Raw genomic sequence first — 25736 nt, 5'->3', positions numbered from 1 at the left:
TTAAATTTTTTATATAAAATGTTTTTGTAAAAAAAACTTCACTAGTCAGTCTAAAATTGTCTAGAATTTATTATCAAGCTTGTTGTGATAATAATTATAAAGAAGTGATAACAAAACACAAAAATTGTCTTAAAAATAATAAAAAAAAAATATATATATATATTTATATGTATGAACATTATAGGTTAATGTAGGTTACAAGTAATTAGTTACCTGATATTTACAAATAAAAATATTTAACAATTATTTTCAAATATATACATATAATCCATATAGTCTAAATTTATGTATAAAAAAAATTATAAAACAATATTACAAGAGTGAATTGAACACAGTTTGGTTATCTTTAGATATTAGTACCATAAACAAACATATTGTACTATACAACAATTAAATAACAAAAAAAAGGAGGCCAATAATAAAAATTCAACTAGGTGGAGGTTGGTCGCCTGAAAATGTGTAATGTTTTAATCTTGATTTAATTTCAAGATCTCGTAAGGCTTGTTTGGCTCGTGCTCGCACTTCTTCGCCACATGTACTGTTAAACTTTTTTAGTCCTCTACGATTTAATGCACCAACAGTAAACATTGGATGTACCTTAGCAGGAGGTTCAGCCGTTTCTTCTGAGAGAGACGCTGGTTTGTTAGTGTCAGCTAAAACAATTGTTTTTTGAGATATTAATAAATATAACAAGTGAATGAAATAATTATTAACCAAGTCAAATATTAAAAAACTTAAGACAGTTAACTTTGAAAAGATGGAGTTGACATAATATTTTTAAATAAATTAATGTTTAACACTTATGAAAAAATACATTTAATTTAATAATTATTCAATAACTATTTGATAAATTATAAAAAAACCCTTTTATTTTAGTAAGTAAATAGGTTTAGTAATTTTATATAAATCTAAGTAAATTGAGGAAAAATGTCAAGTGTTAAAAATATGTTGGGTGTAGTGAAATTGTATACATGAGGTGCCTATAAGAAATATTTAAAATATGCAAGATGTTAACTTACATGTTTGTGAAGAAATCTCAAGACGAGTAGACTTTTTTGGTCCATTGTGTGCTCGACTAATATGCTTATTTCTGGTACTTGTAGTTTCAAATCTAAAAAAGATTCAATTTTGCTATTTATATCTTTTTGTTAATTGATTAATATTTTTATTTACCCTATATTACAAATTGGACACTTATAAATGCTTGATGAATCATCAGAATCAATTATTGGTGTTAATCGCTGAGCAGCTTCAGATAATGCAGCTAAACGAGCATTTTGACGTAGAGCATGTGCAGATTGCCATTTCTTTGATTGAGGTTTACTATTGGCACCATTGCCATTACGTCCAATTACCTTACGTAAATCCTTGGCAAGTGCTGAATTCGCAATACTACTTGACACAGTAGTACCTTTTTCATTATTACGTAAAGCACATAGTTTTCCTAATAATGTTATTGCACCACCACTCCAAATTTTTCCAATACTTCTAAATATAGTAAAAATTTTAAGATTCATAAATTTTATTGATTATACTTGAAAAGTTCAGATTTTAAAATGAAAAAAATTTATCATACGGTTTTTGTGTAGATGAAATGAGATTTTTTAAGGCTTGATCTAAAATTTCACCTAATTTGTTGACCATTTTGTTCTTTAATTCTTTTCCATTTTCACTAATAATAATCAATAATTAAAATACAATATTATAAAATTCAGTTATAATTTTTTTTTATCTCTATCTTTTTAAGATAAGAAATAAAAATTGGCAGAAAATAATTATGTATACAAGATTAGAACTTCTATCTTTTATTTTTTCTCTCATTAGATAATTTCTTATCTAAAAATAGAGAGAAAAGCAATAGCTATACATTTTATCACTATAAACCAATACAATTAATAATCTTTTTATAAAAATTTTGCCTTACCCATTGGCATCGTCAAACTCATGGTCTTTTACCATGTGTTCTTCTAGTTCTTCTGATCCTCCTTCCATGATAAGCTTGCATACCCAACAGACGAGTAGATTATCAGATTTTATTACATTAACTACAAACATTTATATTATATATTTTAAATAAAAAGGAAAAACAGCCATCAAGTACTAATATTTTTAATTTTACAAAAAATAAGATTCAAACTTTATAAAATATTTAACTATTCTAACTAAACCTGATTTTTTTTTGTATGACAAAAAAAAAAAAAAAAAGATAAAAAGCAAACCTCATAACAATTTGAATTATTATTATACAAATGAAATATATACCTAATTCTGGATCTTCGATACTGTGTACATCAAGGGAATGTATACGAAAAGCAGCAATACCTTTGTAACATTGATCACATACTTTGCATTTGAAGTTTAGTTCAGTATTATCTTGTTTTTCTGTTTTATCTTCCTATAAATATACAATATAAAAAAAATTTTTTTTTTCTTTACAATACAATCTGAGTATGATTGTCGATTATGTAACTATATAATACAAAACTTACATTATTGGTACAAGCTTCTTGTCGACAATCTAAGTCAATAAAATTCATATTATTTTCACCATTCACTTCTTGATTTTCTTGAGCAGGATTTGTGCCAAAGTTTTGCAATATTGCCATTTCTTCATCTGTAGCACCCATTGCACGTTGCAATTCTGACCATGAATAATCATTTTCATCAGAGTTAGATACATTACTATCGGGTCCTTCTAATATCTAAAAAAAATTTATATAGTAATTCTGATATAGAAAATATATTATAATACTCAAATACTAACTTTATTAACAGAACTTAGAATAGACCCTAAGCTGATGGTAGAAGGTATATCAAAAAAAGAATCAGATTGTGAATGCCAACGAGGTTCAGCAATTTCTTCAGGTTCTTTTGATTCTGTAGCATCAGCACTAAAAGGAGTAATTGCTTTTGCTTCTACTTTATCAATAAATTGAACTTTGGAATCGTTCTGAGCATTTTTGTCAGAATTTAAACATTTTTCTTGTAGTGGAGTTGTTGATTTAACAAGTTCATTGAATATTTCTTCAGAATTAGATAATATTTGTTCTTTGCTATCTACTTCTACTACAAGTGTATCTGAACATTGAGAGTTTTTCAGAATTACATTCAACTTATTTGCTGAAGACTGTGTTTTATTTTCAGTTTTTGTAGTTCGCTTTCTTTTTCTTGACCCAAAAAATATACCAGGTTTCCGTCTATGTTTTGGCTTTGGTTTGAAAGGATTCACTTTAGTCACTTTTTTTTTATCAATTATTTCAGTTAAACATAGTTCTTGACTAGATTCTAGGTCAATAAAATTTGAAAATGATTCATTATTTAATGACTTCTCATTTAAAGGATCTAATTCTAATGAAGATGATTTTGCAATAGTGTTTTTTTTGCTGTTTCTTGTTTGAATTTTGGAAATTACTTTTTCATTAATAACTTTTTTTGTGATTTTTTTTGTTTTTTTCTTGTTAATTTGAATAACTTCTGCTTTTACTTCTTTTTCTGGAGCTATATTTTTTACAAGTTTTGTTTGAGGTTCAAATTTTGATTTTTTAAGTGGAACTACTGGATTTTCTAAACCTTTTTCAGGGACATTTCTTTTTCGCCTTAGTCGATTTTGTTTAATTAAATCAACTTGTACTTCATTCATCAAGTTTTTACCTTTCTTTTTAATTGTAGGTATTCGAACAACAGTTTCTTCTATTGGTGTGTCAGTATTCTCAATTTCTTTTGTATCTGGATCAAGAATTTCATTATGATCATGTTTTGCAATTTTTTCAGCTAGTTGTTTAAAATCATAAAGAATCCTTTTTCTTTTTTTGGGTAGAACAACAGGAGTTGGTGCTGGTGATGCCATCAATGTTTCTTTCATAGCTGCAATTATTTCTTCTGTTTCATTTTTACTAAATGGTCCAGTAGTTTGTTCTATTTGCTTAGGTGGAGCTCGCATAATATTTAATTTACGCAGAAAATCAGGAGCTTCAGATATTAAATTGGCAGTTTCAGTAGATAATGGCAGTGGTTTCTTTATTTTCTTACTATATGTTGTTGAACTTGAGATAGTCAGATTTCGGCTCATATCATATGGAACCTAAAATTTTTTCAATTTTAATTAACAATGAAAAAATTACTAGAATTACATTTGCAGTCTTAAAAATACCTTATGTCTCACAGACTTCTTTATGGGTAAAGCATGTAAACATTTAAAATTAAAATAAAATGTATAATTTTAAAAAGCCCATTTATATATTATATATAGTGTTCAGTAAGTAAGGAAACAAGTTTCTATTGTTCTCATTGATTATAACAATTAACCTGTACATTACTGAACACCTATATATATTATTTTATATTCAATATTAGGTTGACAAATTAAATTTAAAACAACAATAAATTATAGTAACTTAATTCTATGTTTATAATCTTAATGAAATAAATGAAAATTCATTATAAATTAAAAAGAAAAACAATGAAACACTTACACTATTAATTGTTGCTTGATTATTTCCATTAGGAGTTTCAAAAACTAATCTTCTTGTTACTCTTTTTGGAGGGAGATCAGCAATCATTCTACTTACACTTTCAGCTGTATAATATCAAAAAATATTTTAACCTAAATTTCTAAAAAGTTTTTTTATGAACATACCATCACCCGGCTTTGTTTTAACAACAGGTAAAGGAGGTGTAGGAGGGGTTCGTTTTAAACCATGTCTTGCTCTGCCATTTTTACGTCTTCGAAAATTAAAAGGTCTCCAATTTTTCCTTAAAAATAATATTTAAATTATATAAAAATAATTAAACTTTTATCATTAATTAAAGTAACCTTCCCTAAAATTGTAACTTACCTAGATTTTTTGCTATTTGGTGATTTTGTAGTATGTACCATAGTTTTGAGCCACTCAGTATCACCACCACAATCTAGTAAATGACGATGTAGTTGAGCAATATCATTTTCTGTTTTTCCACATTTTGAACACTGTTGTAGTTCAGTTTTCAATTCTTCACATTCAGATAACAATCCAATCCTGCTTAAATTTCGTTCTGGTCGCTGTAAAATTTAATTTAAGTTATTAAGAAAAAATTAAATATAAATAAATAAATACTATCAAATAATACTTACCCATTTATTAGTTGGAAGTTGATCTATAGGTATATCGAAATGATGACAAAGTACATTAGGATGTGCATTCCATTTGTGATAGTAAATATCCCAAATGTTGGAACATTTCATTGGACAAGCAGAACAAATGTAGGTACGAGGATATAGCCATTCACCACTAAATCCTTCAAGTTTTTCTCTTTCGGGATCTATATAAAAATAATTAAATAAAAAAAAAAAAAATTATAATTTTTATTTTACATACCATGAGGACTACGATAACCATATGACGATGCTGCATCTGCTTCTAAAGAACCTAAAGTCATGTCATCTTCACTCAATGATGAATTAGGATTTAAAGATGGTACCATACGCTTGATTCTGTTTTGAATTTCAAGATTCATAAAAGATATATCAAAAGGTACCCCTTGTTTAGTGACTAATTCATTTTTATTGTTAAGAAAGACAAACTGAGTTCCTTTAGCACTTAAGTCTTGAATCTCATCTTTTAATTCTTTTTCTTGGATTTTTACAATAGGTTTTTTGGGTAAAATTACTTTACTGATTGTTTGTAATAATTTTTTTGTAGTCTTTTTGTACTCTAATTTTTTTCCATGTCCTAAACTCATATGTCGAGCTAAATTAGGTTGTTGAGTAAAACCTTTATTGCAATCTGGACAATAATAAGGATATTCTTTGGTATCATCTTTTTTTTTAATTTCTTCTTTTTTACTTAATTCCTCGTTTTGCTGTAATTCTTCAATCAGAAAATGAGGTTCTTTTTTAATATCTACTGTTTTATGTTCTTCTACTTTAAGTTCTATCAGTTCAACTATAGGCTCTTCATAATGAAATTCTTCTTTTTTAAAACTAGTTTCAGGTTTTAATTTAATACATAAATTATTTAAACAAATACTTTTATGGTTTTTGGCTAATTCTCTGGTTAAAAACCGTTCTTTACACTCAGCACAACCATAATAAACATCTTCATGAAGGGTACACATATGTTTATGTAAAGTATATAAATCAAAAAAGTTAAATTGACAATAAATACATATGTGACATCTTCTTTTAGGGGGATGCACTTTAGATAAATGAGTTTTTCTATCATCTTCATTTTCAATTTTTTTATCACAATATAAACATAGTTCACAAACTTTGGTAACTACATCAGATAATTTCTTAACAGCTAATGTATGCAAAATAACAGGAGGAGGGTGGTTGGATACATGCCTTCTTAATTCTAATGGTGTATCAAATGATAAACAACATTTATGACAGTGATAATAACCAATTTGACCATTAGTGTCTTTCCATTTGTCTAACATTTTATCAAGTCGCTCACCTCTAAAGCCTGCAATTTGCAGATCCCGGGATGTTAAATAATGATAGTTGATATGAGCTTTTAAATAATGTTTCTTTAAGGCACCCCTTCGTTGATAAATACCCGAACATATATTACATGAATAAAGCTTGTGACCATTATTTGTTACACGAATTTGTGACTGGTCAATTGAAAATTCAAAGTTTTTAAGTTTAGTATTACAACTAGAAATATTTTGAGTTTGAGCTTTTTGCTGTTTAGGTGTCACTTTCACTTCCAAAACAACAGAAGGTTCAGGTATTTTCCTGTTATTGAACACATTAGTTTTAGGCATAACTATTAGACTAGTAGCTGGTGAATTAGTTTTGTAATTCATAGTTGAAGAGATTGATTTAGGTGCACTCTGAGATGAAGCAACTGGTGTAGGAATTATACTCAGTGTTGTTTCATTGTTGTGAATTTCTTCCATTTCAATATCAGTTCCCAAACGTTTAAGTCGTTGAAAAACATCTAAAGGTCTATCATTGACTGGATGAATAATTGGATAACGTTGTATTGTTACTTCAGAAGTAAGTGGAAATAATGCAGGTGGGGCACGTAATGTTTTTCTCTCTATATTAGATGATGGTGGTAGTGATGGCGATGAAGATGGATTTAGCAAGTTATGCAGGATTGAAATTGAATTATGTTCATCAATCATTTCAGGGTACACAGGTTCAGAAGTACACTGTTTTGCTAAATGAAGTTTGTTCACTACGGCATTTAGTCGTCCACTACCTACAGACTTTTTACTAACAGGTGAAGGAGGCATAGCATTGTGTATCACAGAACCTATAAATAATTTAATTTTTTTATGATAATTAAAAAAAAATAAACATGAAAAATGTTTGTATAATAAGATTTAATCATTTGTGGCCAGTATTATTTTAAATGAAAAATGATCTCAAGTAGAAAAAATAATTGCACGTTTTTAAGTAATAGCTAGTGCTAAAGTTTAATACAGATTAAAAATCATGTAAACGAAAAATTTCGAAATACATAATTAACATTATTTAAATACAAAGTTACTTTAGAAAAATTATTAATTTAAGATAAGATTAATAGTTAATCAAAATATCATAGGAAATATACAAGGATAAATCCTCAAAGAAGTATATTTACAAAACAAGTTTTTTTTTAATAATTTCATAAAATTATACATGGCGAAGAATAAAACACGCAACTGAATATTTTCTTGTCTGAAAACATTTAGGTATACTATAAATAGTCCATGTATCAGCGTTTAACCTTGAAAAGTTACTTGCACAACCCTAACTAAATAGATATTGGTTAATAACTAACAATGGACAAATAGAAAATCATAGGACAGATTAAAAATAATATTTCATTGTTTTTTACATTGGCAGAAACTGGGGAGTTTTTTTTTAGAAATTCAGAAAAATTAGGTGTTATTTAATATAAACGTATTTAGTGGGAGGGAATAATTTAATGCAGTGGTCGGCAACCTTTTTTAATTCTCGGGCCACATTTACAAATTAAAGAGTTCGCGGGCCAGATAAAAAAAAAAAATTTATAATTACATTATTTATTATGCAAAAAAAATACTATCTAAAACTTAAAATAATAATATGACTTATATAAAATACCCGTACCAAAAACGCAACGTTCAATTATATTTATACAAAATGATATTCAATTAAATTAGTCGATTTAGAATTTAAAGCGGGCCGTATTCAATAGCCACGCGGGCCGCCGGTTGCCGACCACTGATTTAATGGGTTTTTATTTAAATTTTTTTTAAAGTTTCAAATTTTTCAAATCCTCTTATGGTTTTTTATTTTAAATAAGTTCATAACTGTTAACTAAAAGTAATGATTCTTACCACCATGAGGAAATGACATATTCCGATGATGGTGCATGCTGCTCCCCAACATTGTCAGCAACTAAATAGTAATGATCAGAGATACGTTTTTTCTTTTTGATATCTATAACAAAAGATAGTTTATTTAAGTTATGCTGGTTATAGGCAGGTAAAAAAATTAAAATTTTTCTAGTTAGTTGGAAATTAACAACAGTTTTATTAACAAACATTATCATAAGATATTTATAAATGATCTATAACACGATCAGTCGATTAAAAAATGTATATTGTTCGACCAATAATTTTGAATGTGCTCACTATTTTCAAATACAAATCTAAGGTAGGATTAAAATAATATAATTCATTGTGAAATTACTTTTAGATAATAATTTGGTCTAAAAATAATGAAAAATGTATTAAAATTAAATTAAATATATAAGAAGTAGCCCTAATCGGGTGTATGAAAAACTAGAGTAAAGTTAAACGTTTAAACGTAAATGATCCTTTTTTTATCGTCGCTTTCCAAAAACTATGATATAAATAAAATTTTTTAATCAAAGTCTAATGTCTGTAAAAATATTTAAGGAAATATATAAAAATATGATATATATTAAAAATTATATTTGAATAATTATAATTATCAATTACTATAAATCAATTATACACGACCAACAAACATAAATTTAAATTTATTATACACAATATTATTAATAATTTTAAATAAAAATCGTAGACCACTGGCGTTTTTAAAACAAATATTCGCATTAAAAAAAAAAAAAATTAAATCGAAACAGACGCGTGTGTAACTACTACAAGAAGTCCAGTACAGTCAAATTTTTATAAATTCGATTTTTGTTTACTTTAATAATTTAAAAAATATATACACATTAAATCACATTATACCTTTAAAAACATTTTTTAGAGATAGCCGTGATAATATGAGCTTTTATTTTAGTATAAAACGACAATGATAATGACGCAACTTCGAGAAATAATTTACGTATGTCTGACCATTTTGACAATTTAATAATTCAGTAACTTACTATAAAATTTCTCTAAATGGTTTTTGGTTTGACTTTGCAACACAAAAAATTAAGTACGATATTAGTTTAGAATGTATTATAATGACAATATTCAATTGTAATTAAGTTGTGAGATTCCCTAATATTGTTATTCTCTAAGAGTCGATTTCAAGTTCTAATTTTATTCATATTCTTTCAAATACAAAATATATTTAACTACAAATAAATAATTATTAAGAAATGAAATGAGCCTTATTAAAATATATAAAATAATTATGAGTAATATTTATTTTATCGTAAGTTAATACTTAATTCAACAATATATAAGTATTATTATCTTTAACATTTTGATCAACAACCTAAAATCATCTCATCAATGAAAATATGAATAATAATAATACTAAAAAGTAAATGTTTACTTTATTTTCATTTTTAACCGCATATGCTCACTAACAGTAATAAATTTCTAATTAAATTTCTTCATATTGATTAACAGTAACTTCACTTAGGGGAAAATTTTTTTTTTGAAACTAACAAACTTGTCTGTAATTAAAAACGTTAAGTAGCTTTATAATAAGACAATAGTGCAAGTACAAAGAACTCGTGACGTATGGATACTTTTATTGTAATATTTGATCACATTTACACAAATTCATACGATCACAACATATTCATACTTAAATAACAATTAGATAGTTTACCACGTGTAAAACATGACCTAGATTTGTGAATCAAAACAGCTACCACTATTTCTATTTATTTAAATTTGTTTAATTCAAACTATAATCGAACATAATTATAACTTTTTGACTAGAAACACCAGTTAATAACTTTTATTTTAACTCTTAAATCAACCATGTTTAAGATTAATGGATTCATTAATATTTATAATTGTACTGTTAAAAGATAATAAATAATTTATTACAATTCCGCGATTAATGTTTAATGGTATACATCACGGTAACTATAATTAATACACCTTGTTACAAGTTAACCCATTGAAGTGTAGACATACTAAGTGTTGTACTAGAATTAACACGGGGTAGTTAGTGTTCCTAGGAAAAAAAATCTAAATCTAAAAATAATTTAAAAAATTAAATTATCAAGTATTTTGTCACTAAGGTTACAACTCAAACTTTGTCTGTAATTACTCAACTAAATTTACTCGAGTGCGATAGATCGTTTCTTGAATTATGCTATTGATTGCATTTTTTTACTAAACTAAAAACTTCACGTATAGCGGTAGCTATTTTTTAAAATTTATTCTACGTTTTAATATTTTATGTGTTCTCGTATAGTTGAGAGGTGGTTAAATTTTGAATAAAAATAATGTATAGCTCAATTTCAGGTATTAGAATATTTTTACAAGTAATTCATGTTTTTATAATTATTTAACATTTTAGATAATTTATCCAGTTGAAAGTTTAGATAAAATAAGTGACTAATATTTTCTTGGAAACAATTTCAAGATATTATGTTATTCAAAATATTGAAACTATAATAATAATAGTTATATATATATATATATATAGAATACCCCACATATTATTAGTACACATAACATTAGTTTATATATATATAATTAGTTAAATATTGTAAGTATTGTTTTTAAGTAAACAATAACAGTAAATATAAACAATTTACCGTAACGAAGTTACAGACGATAACTCGAATTATAATTTATTTATTTTCATTATTTGCCAAAAACAATACTAGTTATAATTAGTAATAAACTTAAGACTGATCGTAATGTGCGTAATTATGCGCTTTATAAAATGGAACATTTTTTTTCAAATAAGAAAATATAACACGGAATAAATATTTATTTTTAATTAGACAAATTTTTTTATAGAAAAAACTTCTAAGGAGTATATTAGATTTTATTGTTATTATTTAAGCACATAAACAATAAATGATATCCTATAAGAAAGTTATATATATTCAAAAAAATGTGTTATTATTTATTTAAATAAATACAAGTCCAATCAACCCTCATTCTAACAAAATAATACGTGACACTTAACTTTACTTTCTACAGCCATGTTACTCGCTCTGATGAATTTTGATCATCATAACGGTAAATTGAGAGTTATTCAACGTTTACTAGCTGCTGTAACTCGTGGCAGAATCGTAACTATACTAACAAGCAAATGATACCGAAAAAGTCATTATATGATATATTTCACTAAATAATTACGTTAAAATTGTTTAATATAATCAACATTTTCTTTTAACATTTTAAATGTAATGTTTTAATTTTCCATTAAAAACTTCACCAAGTTTCATATTAAACAATAAATAATGGTTTGATCACGAACGCCAAAATCAATAAAATATACAATTTTACATTATTCCTATTAATTTACATGTTTCAAATTAATTTAAAAATATTTCAAACAATTTTAACACAACACAAAATAACACATTTTTTATATCACATATAATTGTATAAAACAAACTATATAAAGAAAACTTACACTTATCCTTATATTGAGGTAAATTTAACTAAATAAAGATAGATAATTGATGAGCCAGTGGGTTTATGAGACCTATGTAATCATTCAGCTATAGCTCAGATATTAAGAAAGTTATGAAAATATAATGTAAATATAAGAAAACTGTATGAGAACGATTTTTTAATTTGTAAGAAGTATTTTTTCTTTAAATCATCAATTGGTTATCATAAAAATATATGAATATTAGTAAAACTTAAGAATTAAAAATAATTTGGTAATAAATTGTTCATATCAGATTTTGAAAAGTAAATTATAAAATTTAATTTTTGAAATAGTCGTTGTTGGAACATTTCAACTAGTGAATAAAAAAAGTTAAAATCTAAAGAGTAAGGTTATATTATCAATACTAATTAAATGGTAGCAATATCCAAGTCATAAATTCACAAATCATATGGTAACTATTCATTTAAAACATTTTTAAAAACTTTTATCATCCCTCAAAGGATTGACAATTTAATAAATCAATGATGCATAACATTAAAAATAAAACAATATGATTAAAAAAAAAATATTTACATTTAGTAAATAGTAACTTTGCAAATTTAGACAATGAAAATAATAAATGTAAAATAAAAATTGTAAAAAGCATTCAACTTATAAAATTATTTATGTTAAGGAAATTAATATTTTATGTTACAAATTACTAATAGAATTATTAGTATGACAACTTATAATTAATTTTTTGTTTTTGATATATATTAGTATAAAGTGATGTAAAATAAAAATAATAAAATTTTATCTCGAATTCATCAATAGATTTGGGAATTCTAAGATAAACTAAGGGTTAAATATGAAAGTATTAGTTGGTAAGGAAGGGAAAAAACTGTTAATAATTTTTCATTTAAGATGAACTGTATTTCACTAAGATTTGGCCAAAAATACTTATAAATGAATTTTAATATACATTAAATGCTGAAATATATGCTGAAATATATACCAACTATTTTGATAATTCATAGTCAGTACCAGCATTTGTATAAGCAAAACATTTTTTGTTTTTCATNAGATGAACTGTATTTCACTAAGATTTGGCCAAAAATACTTATAAATGAATTTTAATATACATTAAATGCTGAAATATATACCAACTATTTTGATAATTCATAGTCAGTACCAGCATTTGTATAAGCAAAACATTTTTTGTTTTTCATTTATGCATATGAGGTCATTAAAAGTGCAGACTCTCTGCAAATGCATTGGCAATTTTGACTTTTTGCCGGCCTTATTCATAGCAATTATACAACAACCTATTTAGCTTAAACAGGAACACATTGTGCCTCAGTGCATAGATACCAGGGTTTGATTTTGTTGTGCTGGATTATATAGGTTTCCAATCCTCTTTAACATAAATATATCTTTTCAAAGAGGACATGAGGGATAAATTAATAATAGTTGATAATGTAACTAAAGAGATATTAAACCACTGATATATTTTTAATATTAATCAAATAAGCAAAATTCAATTAATTTAAAAAAATTGGTAATTTAAATTTAATTTTTGACATTGTTTTATCTTATTTTTAAATTAAGATATCATATATAATTTTTCCCTGAACTAATGTTCAGGACTACTCATACTTTTTGACAAAAATTTTACGTCGGCTGTCGACGTAACACAATCTCATTAGTTGCCTCTTACAATTGGTAGAGGGGCTGTGGAAGTATTCTTATCCCCTATCCTCAGGGTATTGCCCTGAACTAATGTATCCAACAAAATATTTTTAAGAAATTTTGTCTAGTTTTATAGATATTTCAAAACAATTTATACATATATATTGAATGAAAACAAATATAAACCCTCTTATTTAGAAAGACAAGTGGACTGAATTGCCCTTACAATATAGTTTATAGATCAACATATAAATACACATCAGAAAATATCTTTTAATTAAAAAATAACAATATAAAAGGAAATATAAAATAAAGAAAAAACTATTAACAAAATGAATTATGAAAATTGTAATTAATATTAATGAATATAAATGAAAATTTATATTTTGTAATATGCGGTATATTACAAATAGATGTTTTTGTTATAGTAAAAATCAAGAACCTTGAAAATGACAATAAAAAACTTTAACTTTGATTCTCATCCTCTAAATATCTAGAGTTCTAAACTGCGGTTGAATTATATTTGATAATGTACTGTACAACAATATATTAATGACAAGTTCAAAGAGACAATTGTCCCAAACTTAATTTTCAAATTAAACTTTACATATATCAGTTTTTAAATAATACTAAAAGAAATTCATACAAAAAACTTAAGACATGACAGGTATTAATTTCTTTTTATTAACAATATTTATATTAAATCAAGTTATTTTACGATTTTGTGAAGATAATGAACACAACTAGATTATGTTAAAATATATAGTTAGAAAATGTTTTTTATATTTATTTAAATTTTTAAGGTTGCTTCCAACTCTATAAATGTAGATTATTAATTCAATATTTTAGTTTTCATATGGAAGAAATTATAATTATACTAAGGGAATATAGAACTAATGTAAATAAAAATATTCTATATATCTGTTAATTTATATGTCAGGCACAATATCTCTAGTTAATTTCACAATAATATTAGAAAAATTATACACATTTATCAGATTTCTAAATGATAGATACATCAAAACATTGAATAATATTGCTATAATATAATTCAGAAAAAAATTTTTTTTATAAATTATAAATAGGAATTATCAAAATGATAAGTTTTTAGTTAAACTAATAATTTTAAGAAATTATTCAGAATTTTTTAAAATAAATTTCTGTAACTATTTATAATTTAACATTGTTTATGATCATTAGTAATGCACTTAAATTTCTCTCAGGAATTTCATAAAAAAAATAATTTAATATAATGACACTATGGCAAAATTTAATATACTTATTTTGTTTATAATTAAAAATATTTTGTCTTAATTATACAATCCATGACTTTTCTGGTTATACCCAAGAAGTAAATATTTATAAAAAAAAAAAAGGATTTAAATAATTATGAAGTAAGTAATGTCAATGTATAACAAAAGAATAAAACTTAATTTTAAACGATTTTTTTAAGATCTACAACAACTTTTTATTAAAATGTTTTATCCTGATTTCCAAAAAAAAAATCAATTAATAACTTTAACAATAATTATTATTTAACATCTGCTATTTATCACAAGAATGTGTTTCAGACCTAATACAGATACATAGAATCAAAGACACTAAACGAAGAAATAAAAATATGGAGATGGCAAATGAAATATTTGAAAAAATAACATTTATGTTACAGTAGCAATAAACATAATTTGATATTGTATTTAATTAATTACACAAAGATTTTTACACAAATAAGATTTCTTCAAAATATGTAAAACTAAATGCAATTAAAAATAAATCTTTCTTTTAAAATTAGCATTAATGCCATTGATAATCTTTATCTTTTCAACTCTTTTTTTTTTTTTTTTATCAACAATTTCAACAAATACATAAAATAGAGCCAAAATAATACAATTGTACGATAAAATAATAATGACCTATATTTAAGATGCAATTTACCTATAAATTGAAATGTAGAATATGGCCTAATTAAATAATTATATTGTAGAAATATTTTACTTTTTATTACTCTTAAATCTGAGAAAATGAAATTTGAAGTACGAATAATTAACTGCAGTGATTTAAACAGAAATCAAAATTATTCTATGAAAAATATTTTTTATACTAATAAAACTTATAGCTAATAATGTAGATTATTCTGACTTTTAATTTTAAACCATATAATTCAGTCTTTTTAGAAACTTTTTTCTATTATCCTTTAACATTAACATAAGACCAAATTTTATTTATAATTTGCTTTTGTTAATGATACGTCAAAACTTAAACACAAGTCTAGCATTTCTTTTATGGATTTTTTATTTTGTAAAAAGTTTTAATAACTTTATTCCGCGATAAAGAGGATATTCAATTTTATATGAATTAAGCAAATGATAGATAATTGAATCTAAGTTAATACATGAAAATATAAAAAGTAGTAGACTTCTAATTTCAATTATAGTAACAAGTAAAGCGATATAACATAAAATTTAATACAACAAGATATTTTGACTTAATCAATGCAATCAAGCCAATTATGATAATGTTTAGACAAAAAGTTAGTTGTGTTGAAAGCTATGCTACTGATCAACCCTTATTTTCTAAGTAACTATTATCACTCAAGATGAACTATGTGACAAGAAATAAACTACTTCGTTGCCTTTTATAGGTTTACGTCGCTATGTAAATGCGAATAACAAACAAAATATGCACTTCACAATAGCTTTTCATATTCATGGCAATCAAAGAGTGCGCAGCAGACGAACAAGACCGCATGTCAAACTTGGAACCGAACCAAAGCAAACAAGATAGGAGTAATTTCAACACATGAAAATACGTGTGCCGATGACAGAAGTAATGTGAATTTACCTGTATAAAGCTGAGTAGACGTGTAATCTGTGTCAGCTAGTGAAAACGACGACACGACCGCTACAGCAAAGGTGCCGTTTACTGCAGTTCGAAAAACGCGTTATCACCATTTTCTGTTTTCGGAACGGTTATCATAACCCTGAAGTTGAACATCCCTACGACAGCGGTGAAGCAAGGACGTAACTGAGGCGGAGGAAAAACGTCGTCCAGAGAAAACTCACAGCGCAGCAACCGGATGCTTGACGTACGGCGACTGGGTGAGAGGGGACAGGGCGCGACGATTTTTTTTCTCGCCTATTTTACTTTAGCGATCGTAGCCGCCGGGGCGTTAAAATCATACGAAACGCTGGTCAAAGGGTACACCGATGAGTGAAAAATCAACGAATACAAGTGTGCCAGTATCTAATGGTGGCTAACGAGTTTCGTGATAATGATAATAATAAAATAATTATTCCATTAAACTGCAACTGAATGACATGTGTGTTTTTCGTGCGTCATCACAATGATAATCCTTCTGATGGGGTAGAATGTTACTAAGTAATAGTCAAGAAGGGATAGGACTGGTGAGGGTTGTTGGTGTTACGTCGACGTCTCGAGGCCGACAACCGGGGACGAGAAAATCCCGTGTAGATGGTGGACGCCTAGGGCAGTCACCGCAATCATGTCGACGTAAAGTCAATGATAAATACAGTAAGCCAACGTTGTATTTCAGTTTTGGTGATTGAATGAGCCAACGTACGAATACTACAATGGAAAAAAAAAAACTATTAAAAGTTCAAAACGCGCACTCACTCACTCACTTGGTAGGTCGCACGCACGCACGCACTCACATATAAACGGGCACACGGCACAGGGGGAGTCGTTCGGTTCGGTCTCTCGGTATGAACGGGAAACGCGTAAAACGGTGCATGGAGAGTCACCAGGGCCGCGGTGAGCGATACGTGGAGGAGTGTGGCGGCGCTCGTGAAGCAGTCAGTGGTGGGCCGTAGTGCGTGCGTACATGATGGCGAGGGGGTTGCGGAGGAAACGGGCAGCAACGGAGTGGGGACAACTAAGACCCGCCTTGACGCGTTGGAACACCGACACACCACCGTAACTCAATTCTCCCACCAAAACCGCGATTGACACCATCCAAGCTCTATGTTTTGTTCTTGTTTTTATTACATACATTTCTGAGTATTTATTTATTTTTTTGCCCTGGGCCGTCACAATGTAACTATAGCGAACATAGAAATACACCGATCTAGACAACTGAGTTAGCAAGGCGCAATGGCTATGCAATGTTATCACAAATTTGTCTACGAAACTTATCGGTCGTATAAACCGACCCGAATCCGGCGTTGTTTCTTAAGATAACATTTAAAACACAATCAGAAGAAAACAACTCGCTAGTTGAATCAACACTTGGCTCATTTGTGGCAATGTGTCGTTTGAGATTTAATTAATTCAATTAATAAGAAGAGGTGTTATACACGAAGTTTATTTTATATCTTACTAAAAAGTGCTTTTACTGTACTGATTAAACATAACTCACAGATCCATAGCACACTGTAAGCCGAATCCAATCGCGGGTGACGACGCGCAACGTTTGGCAACGTCGCCGGCCCACAGAGACTGTGGATGACGACGACGAAGTGGAAGTGTTTCGTTTAGTAGGAGGTTGAGGAAAAACTGAGCGGCGATAACATCCCAATCGCGCACATATTTTCAACAAATCGCTGTAATAGTTGTTCAGCATAAATGCATATCATCTTTATGTGTAATACAATAATACCAACAGGCAACGCATAAAACGACACACACACACACACTTAAACTGAACAAATAGATCAATTACTTATTAAACTACCAACGAGTTATAACGGTTACTAAAGTGGTTACAAAATTACAGTCAGAGTATTTTTCAAATAACAAATTGTTACAATAGTTTAAACGAATTGTTGCGTTTTTTGCGTCATTATTCATACTTAATAAAAATAAATAGCCAAAACATATCGTTAAAAAAACCAAAAGAAATCGGATACCTTGAAAAAAATTCGATGGAAGCATCGAATCACTAAAACTTTGTGAAAAAAACAACAAATCCAATCATATTTCTTTCATTTAATTAAATTAATTAAAATAATTAAATAATTCTTCCCCTTTCTAAATTTTTCTGAGAGTGCATTATTTGACGCCTGACAGTAAAAGAAGAAAAATAACAATACGATATGTGATAGTGAAACATAACGACGGTTTTCTGAAAAACTGACAAAATACTTGAATAAAACCTAATTACAATTTAGTCGGGTTAATAGCAGACAACATTAAGGAGGCAATTATTCACAAAAATAATTATACAAGGAGAGTTTACTATGAAACGTATAGTGGTGACAATGCATTGAGTACAATTATCTCACAATAAGCGTTGCATGTAATGATATCTGCAAAACGTGTAAATAATAACATTCAAGACTATTTGCAGTGATTTATGAATCTGTTTTAGATTTACTTAATGGGCAATAATAAACGGTTATTGTCACACAAATGTCTCTTGTACAAATCCAAAATCGTCTGACCTTGGCCAGTGCACAAACACCAAGGGTTGTTCGATTATAATACATGTTCTGTATTCTTTAGGCATAAACATAGTTTGTCAAAAATTATTCAATATAATGTCAAATATGTACAACGCTTAAATATTCAAATATTATATTAATATTAGTCATCGAAAAGATATTAGACAATAACCTTTATCTAAGACCTGTTGAGTCCAGAAAATCGTGGTATCATTTCATTGATAACAATCGTTTAAAATTTAAGATTAAACTCACGTAAGATGAATATAATAAGTGAATCATTTTTATTTGTTTTTTTTTAATATATAAAACATGAATTTCATTGTACACTATTACATAATTTATCAATGTTTATACTAGTATATTTTAATGATATTTAACTCAATTGGAATATATTTTTGGTACTTCTAATATCATTTTAGTCTAGAAGTTCCAATTATATTAGAAATTCAAAGGTCAGTAATTTTTCACCATCTAATGTATTAGACCTTATTTAATCATCAATGTCTAGTTATTTATACCTTATATTTAAAAATATAAACAGACATGCAATCTAATAATTTTTTGTAAGCAGTGCTCTCGTTTTATTAATAAAACTAAAAAAAGTAATATTTTGTACATTCCTTATTCCAACACATTAGTTTTCATACAAAATAAACTCTAAATACAAATTTAGAAGAGTAAAGATCTTCAACCATTTTTTATATAATCTTTGAACATACGCATTCATTTTGTTAGTCAAAACAGTAACGATACTTGTAAATAAAAGCAAAGTTCGTGTCGAATTAAAAGTACTGGCTTTTATTTATTTATTTCCAAACCCAAACGAAATTCAAATATTTTAAAAATTAAGTAGAGCAAATAATATGCTTTTTGGGTTATTTTTTCGATTTTGAAACCATACACAATTTAATGACGTGATAATTTTTATAAGAAAATAAATAGTTTTATTGTTAATACTATGCAGTATTTACTAAAAACCAGTTCACCAGGTAGGTAAACTTGTTTTCCACGTTTCCTCATTCCAAAGTTCATTTAGTTTTGCTTTTTCTTCAAAACGATCGTGAGAAAACTTAAGTATGCTACGAAAGACATTTAAAATTTTTTATTTAATATTCATTTTTCACGGATTAAGTTGGTTAAATTAGACATTTTATTAGTGACTGCATTTTATGCAAAGTATGACATTTCCGTAGGTAAAACAATTTTGTAAGATGACACTTATTTTTGTATTGTGTTTATTAATTATAAATGTTACATAAGTGTATACGCCAGGTGTAGGTTTTTTTCTTTTTAATACCCTACGTTATACCCCCTGTTTTTTCTCTGTCATCTCAAACGCTCTCGCACTCTTTGCAATGGTGTGAGCAACAGTTGATGTTTTTGTTCATCGTCAAGACAACACTGTTTGTGTATATCTCATCCCTTAGAAAAAAATTAATATTACTAACGAGCACAGGGAAAAACTGTATGCCAATAGTAATATTAAGTAGGTTGTTTTTTTACTGAGCTATATAATTTATTACTAATTTAGTGTTCATAATCTCTATCAAAATAAATGGTGCCAACAATTTTAATATTATAGCGACGCGCACGCTGTCGGTATCCAATTACTTTACTATTAACCATAACCACGGTAAGAAATTGACATGCCACGACTAGTTTCCGGTTACGCTACTTACAACAGGAAATACAGCAAAAATACAGTTCCACAGTAATTCTAACTATTTCTAAACAAAATAGTAGATATGATGTTATCAGAAAATACGATGATTTCTAGGTTATCTATATCAAATAACTGTAGGTATTCACTATCGATAGAAAATAATAGTAATAGATAAATCGTTCTCTTCGTGCTACTTTAATCAAATGGCAACTACTAAATATAAAATCAACGTTTTATTTAACGGGGAATCATATGAAAAAATCAGAGATGTTAAATAAAAATTCTTTATCTTCTCTAAAAACATGACAATACATGTGATTTTTTCGTCAAGACAAATAAGTTTTAGGGGGCAAATCCTCCTTTGCATCCCTGATAGATACCAAAGACTCAGTGATTAAAATGAAATAATGACAAGTAGGAATAAAGTAATATATAGGTGAAAGTTCAATAAAAAATTGGTCTCATAAAACAATTCTAAGATCAGCAGTTTTTTATCTCTTATATTTACTAAAATGATTATCAATTATTGGATAATAAATCATATTTTATAATAAGACGTCTAACAACGGGGACAAAATTCTCTGTAAACAACCAGTTGACACAAAATAACATAAAATGAAGTTAATTTAGACGTTAATGCAGAATCTGTGGATGCTATGGAGAAAATCAAATGATACCTTAACAATATTTATGATGCCCCTTAGTCGGTGGAAATAATTGTTATAATTTAGTTAATAAATATTATTATGTATGGAGAAACTAGTAATTTAATAACAAAATTTTTACTAGGTTAGAATAACAATATTTTCATCTCTCATTCATACTGTTGGCAGTAGACGTTTTTAAATCCAGCTCAAATAAATTTTTTTATGTATGTGTTGATACAAGGGTATTTTTTCTATTGAAATGTAGTTAATGGAAAATATAAATTTTATATCGTTAAACAGGTCAAAATTTGATAGTCGTTGTCGTCAATGACTCATTAACACGCAATTTTAAGAATTGTAATAAATAAAACTGCCTATATAATGACCTAAAAGGGATATCAAGGCGTTCCAGGTAGGAATTTCAACCTTTTATTATTTTAGTACATATTTTTTCACATTAATAATTTATATTTACTACATTTAAACTTATTTTTAATTAAATTATTTTAAAAAGATATTGATCTATAAAATTTAATAAGTTTTTTTTTACCAATAAAAAAATTCTAATATTTCTAATTGTTTAAAATTTTGAATAAGTAAGAGCGAAGTTCAATTTTTTTTATACTAATCACTTTTTCAAAGATTAAAATGTATTTTTTTTTCTAACAGTAAATATTTTAAACATGCCATATAAAGGGAATTTAGAGAAGAGGAGCATTATAAAAATAGTACTATTTCAGTATTTAGTTGAAAAATTCCAACATACACGAACGAACACTATGTACGTGAATAAGTGTACAAAATCAGACATGAAATAAAATAACTGAACATGTAATATGTTTATAGATTATAAATCTGTATCATAAAAACAATAATTTACACTAAAATCACAAGTTAACATTTTATGGTATTGCCCGCATTGTCAAACAAAGCAACATGTAATTATCGTTGAAGGGCTAACTGAATAAGGTATTACTAAAATTTCCATAATCTTTTAAGAGGCACTAATATGATACTTATTTAGAATAGACGAATTTGAAACTTTTTACATTATGCAGATTGATTCTTTAAAAAAAATTATCGGTGAATAATTTCCTTCGAGTGTTTACCTTTGCTCTTTTACCTGATAATTTTGAAAAAAGTCATGTTACTCGTTATTTAATTAACTATTCCATTGTTTTGTTAAAAATAGAATAAATTCCTTTGTAACGGTAGTAAAATTTTTATTTTATTTTTCAAATCAAGACCTTGATAGAAAGAATTTCCAACAATAGGTATGGTTTAAATTAGTTGAAATATTTAGATCGCTAAATTTAAGTAAAAGTCTCTTATCAATCTATCTACAGGCAATATTAAACATGTTGTTTACAATAACAGTTAAATAGTCTCTCCAAGATTTATAAGGATCTACTCATACTAAGTTATACTATCAGCACAAAGATTACATTTTACCTAATGATATCAATTTTGTTTAAAAATTAATTTAATATAAATCATTAACCATCTTTTAATGGTTTCTATAATTAATAAGTTTGTTACAATTGTTCTTATTAGATACAACTTGAATAAAAATTTAGAACAGTGTAACCGAGGTACACTTATGAATGGGTTTTTATAAAAATAGCTAAAAACAAATTTTAAGTGCATGCATCAATAAAAATGTGTTGTTCGTTGAGGATTCTTTGATAATTCAAGGGCTATATTGCCGCTATAGTAAAATACATAAAATCATTAAGGTATACAGAGTAATTCTTTTAATATTAGCCACTCAATTTCTCTCAAAGTAAAAATTTTTTTTTTTGTAATTGTTAATTACATATGTAAAGCTATTCATACGTTATAAAATATTTTTTATGGTCATCCCTGATTTCTTGAAGAGTAGTCTACTTTATTTTTTCAAATGGCAACATACATATTTAACTTATAAAATAGAAAATTATTAAACTAAAAACTAATATAAGCGTGTTAAAAAAATGACGGGTCGACAATTTTTGAATCAGTATTTCATAAGTTATTAACATTTATATACCTAGGAGGAGGAGGAGTAAGGCTTGGAAATATCTAACGATAAAAATAGCAGTATCTGAGCCTCATCTCCAGTCAATACTTTTAATAACTTCTGAAATACAGGTTCAAAATTATTATTGACCCGTTTATTGAAAATGACCCGTCATTTTCTTAAATTAATAATTTTTTATTTTATAAGCTAGTTAAATATGTATGTTGCCATTTGAAAAATAAAGTAGACTACTCTTCAAGAAATAAGGGATGAACATAAACATTATTTCAATATGTAACTAATAATAGTCAAAAAAATTATTATTTTAAGAAAAATTGAGTGGTAAATATTAAATTATCACCCAGTAAATAGTACATATATGAATAGAACAAAATGATAAAAGTTAGTATAGATGACAAAATTGACAATTGGATTTTTTGAAAAATGGACTATTTTATTTTAGATACCGGCGCGATTTTTGACTATGAAGTATTTAAAGGGCGTCGGCTGCACGAAAATAGGTAACTGTAATACCAAACAAGTAACATCGGACAAAGTGGACTTTTGTTAACGTAGAGGTTGACAACACGCGCGCTCTGATAGATATCAACCTTGTTGCTACAACCAACGTCCTTCTCCTTTACACACACACAGACGAGTAATATGATGGACTTACGCGAATAAAAGAACACTTGGGACAAGAGATTACAACGAGCGTTTACAAAATACTGAACTCTTGAGCTTAATTAAAACTGTAATATCAATTGCAATATTAAAAATAATTAAGAAAAACGGCAAAATGAAAATTATGTGATACGAACCGTAGCAATATTTCGGTTGCCTTGATTGACCTTGATAAATGCGTACTGACGACAAGCAAAAAGCGTCTCCGGTGTCAAAAATGTAATCTTGTAAAAAAAATCACTTTGAGTGCATACGTCACACAACTAATGTAATTTATACTAAATCGACTAATTTATTATCACAGTTGTCGTCGATAGGCACTGCGCCGCAATCATCTGCAGTCCTTTCGGGAAGCGTCTTCACTCGCACCATACCCACACAGTCAATTTGCAACCATAGCCAGTAAAATAGATAAGCAGCGATCGGAAGAATATTTCAATATTCAGTAGCGTCCATGTGAAAATGATTCACAGTATATTTAAATAATTATCATAGTCCAAAAAGAACTTCAAGATTATAATCGGACGTCATACAATATTATTATCGTGGCATAAATGTATAACAAAGACGTCTCAAAAAATTTCTGCTCCAGTTTTGGCTGCAAAACACTAGAGCGCGCTAGTCCGACCGATAAGACGTGTGTAATTATCATAGTGCAACTAATATGTAAGAACTCTGTTACAAAATTATTAATTTTAACGTCGCAAAACAAAGAACTAGAAAAATGATGTTTACTTAAGTCCTCAACATTTACAAGAGGTTTATAATATATAATACAAGTTTGTAATTGAGTATACAGTATTATCTCCTCCCTTATTTTATAATTGAGTATTCATGAGTCGAACAGTATCAGCAAAATATCTAGCACATAGCAGAGTACGGTGATAGAACTTTCGGAGGACAATAATTTGGCATGGCACGCAGCCAACGTGCCGTAGGGATTTGAATATGCTAACAGACGAGGGGAAATCGGGGGGTAAAGGTTTCTCTGGAGCTGTTCTCGACCGACTGCGCGCACAATAGGTGAACAAACGCATTTTAAAAAACGGTAACCGGGGTTACCCGTGCAAATTTCAATAACACGATACCCTCAGCTGTTCTGATGCAATTTTGCAGATATTACGCGAATAAAATGTAGCTAAGGATTATTAATCGGTCGACGACTCGACGTAACTGGAGCGATGTACGTTGATTATGGCCATGAGACAGATTTGCCTAGGAATCGCTACTTGCAATTGTATCACAGTGATCGATTCAAGGTCGTTTCTAACACGTCATCGTGTTGGTCCAACGCTGCGCGGAAAACGGTATATCACATATTACAAACTGCTTTGTTCGCTTCTAAGCGATCATGAGGATCGAGACTATTATTACGGGGTAATCGAGTGTCACCAAAAAGCTCCAGAGTTTCCAACAATTGACAACAAAGTTTAACACTTATAAACATTTACTAAGGCCGTTCGGCTTATCATTTTTATCACTTTTAACCCGTTTTTTTTATAAGGGGTCGATATAATATAAATAACTATAATCCCTAACCCCAGGTCATTTCGATAAGATTTCATTGGCACACATATAACCATAAAACTATGTAGACACACTTACAACATAACATACGTCAAATAAATTATAATAGTTTTAAAATTATAATAATTATTACTATGTACAAAACAACTAGTTGAGTTGATATACTTACGGGTGCACAAACAACAGAATTGATGATGACAGGACGCGCGGCGACCCCCCCCGACGAAAAGTTGGCGTTGTCAGTATGTGTAAGTGTATGAGCGAGTACCGCTGCGCCGCTGTAGTCGGAACAGTCGGAACCAAGAGCTGCCGCCCAATGTCGTTAAGCACAGCGGCCACACCACGAAACGTGATAGCCAGACAAACTGCAATGGCTTCCGAACGCAAGTGC

The 25736-nt window shown here is 27.8% G+C and overlaps 1 protein-coding gene across 5 annotated transcripts; it reads right to left on the bottom strand.

Annotated features, from left to right (window-relative positions):
* Positions 1-124: 124 nt before the first annotated feature.
* On the bottom strand, positions 125-25736 carry LOC126900225 (uncharacterized). Of its 5 annotated transcripts, none has more exons than XM_050675770.1 (16): positions 25515-25736; positions 8296-8398; positions 5355-7244; positions 5111-5298; positions 4836-5038; positions 4637-4752; positions 4473-4576; positions 4151-4168; positions 2765-4081; positions 2490-2702; positions 2263-2395; positions 1925-2045; positions 1577-1672; positions 1174-1488; positions 1020-1111; positions 125-653 (listed from the first exon to the last, which is right to left on the bottom strand). In XM_050675770.1, the coding sequence occupies exons 2-16, from the start codon at positions 8345-8347 to the stop codon at positions 427-429; spliced, it is 5085 nt and encodes a 1694-aa protein (XP_050531727.1). In that variant the 5' UTR covers positions 8348-8398; positions 25515-25736; the 3' UTR covers positions 125-426. The 5 variants fall into 5 exon arrangements, 4 of the variants coding, with proteins under 4 accessions (XP_050531727.1, XP_050531728.1, XP_050531725.1 ...); XM_050675771.1 differs by lacking the exon at positions 25515-25736 and adding an exon at positions 23956-24186; XM_050675768.1 differs by lacking the exon at positions 25515-25736 and adding an exon at positions 16265-17224.

This window comes from Daktulosphaira vitifoliae, unplaced genomic scaffold, assembly GCF_025091365.1.
Source record: "Daktulosphaira vitifoliae isolate Bord-2020 unplaced genomic scaffold, ASM2509136v1 Scaffold_3, whole genome shotgun sequence".
Lineage (NCBI taxonomy): Eukaryota > Metazoa > Arthropoda > Insecta > Hemiptera > Phylloxeridae > Daktulosphaira > Daktulosphaira vitifoliae.
The sequence above is the reverse complement of the archived record's forward strand: the minus strand, read 5'-3'. Positions and strand labels throughout refer to the sequence as shown.

What these genes read in the sequence shown, in the direction of transcription:
- LOC126900225 (XM_050675770.1), bottom strand. Translation starts at nt 8,347, where the DNA reads ATGTTGGGGAGCAGCATGCACCATCATCGGAATATGTCATTTCCTCAT. An exon ending in CCAAATAGCAAAAAATCTAG is followed by an intron (nt 4,753 to 4,835) that starts GTAAGTTACAAT and finishes ATTATTTTTAAG; the next exon opens with GAAAAATTGGAGACCTTTTA. An exon ending in AAGAAGCTTGTACCAATAAT is followed by an intron (nt 2,396 to 2,489) that starts GTAAGTTTTGTA and finishes GTATATTTATAG; the next exon opens with GAAGATAAAACAGAAAAACA.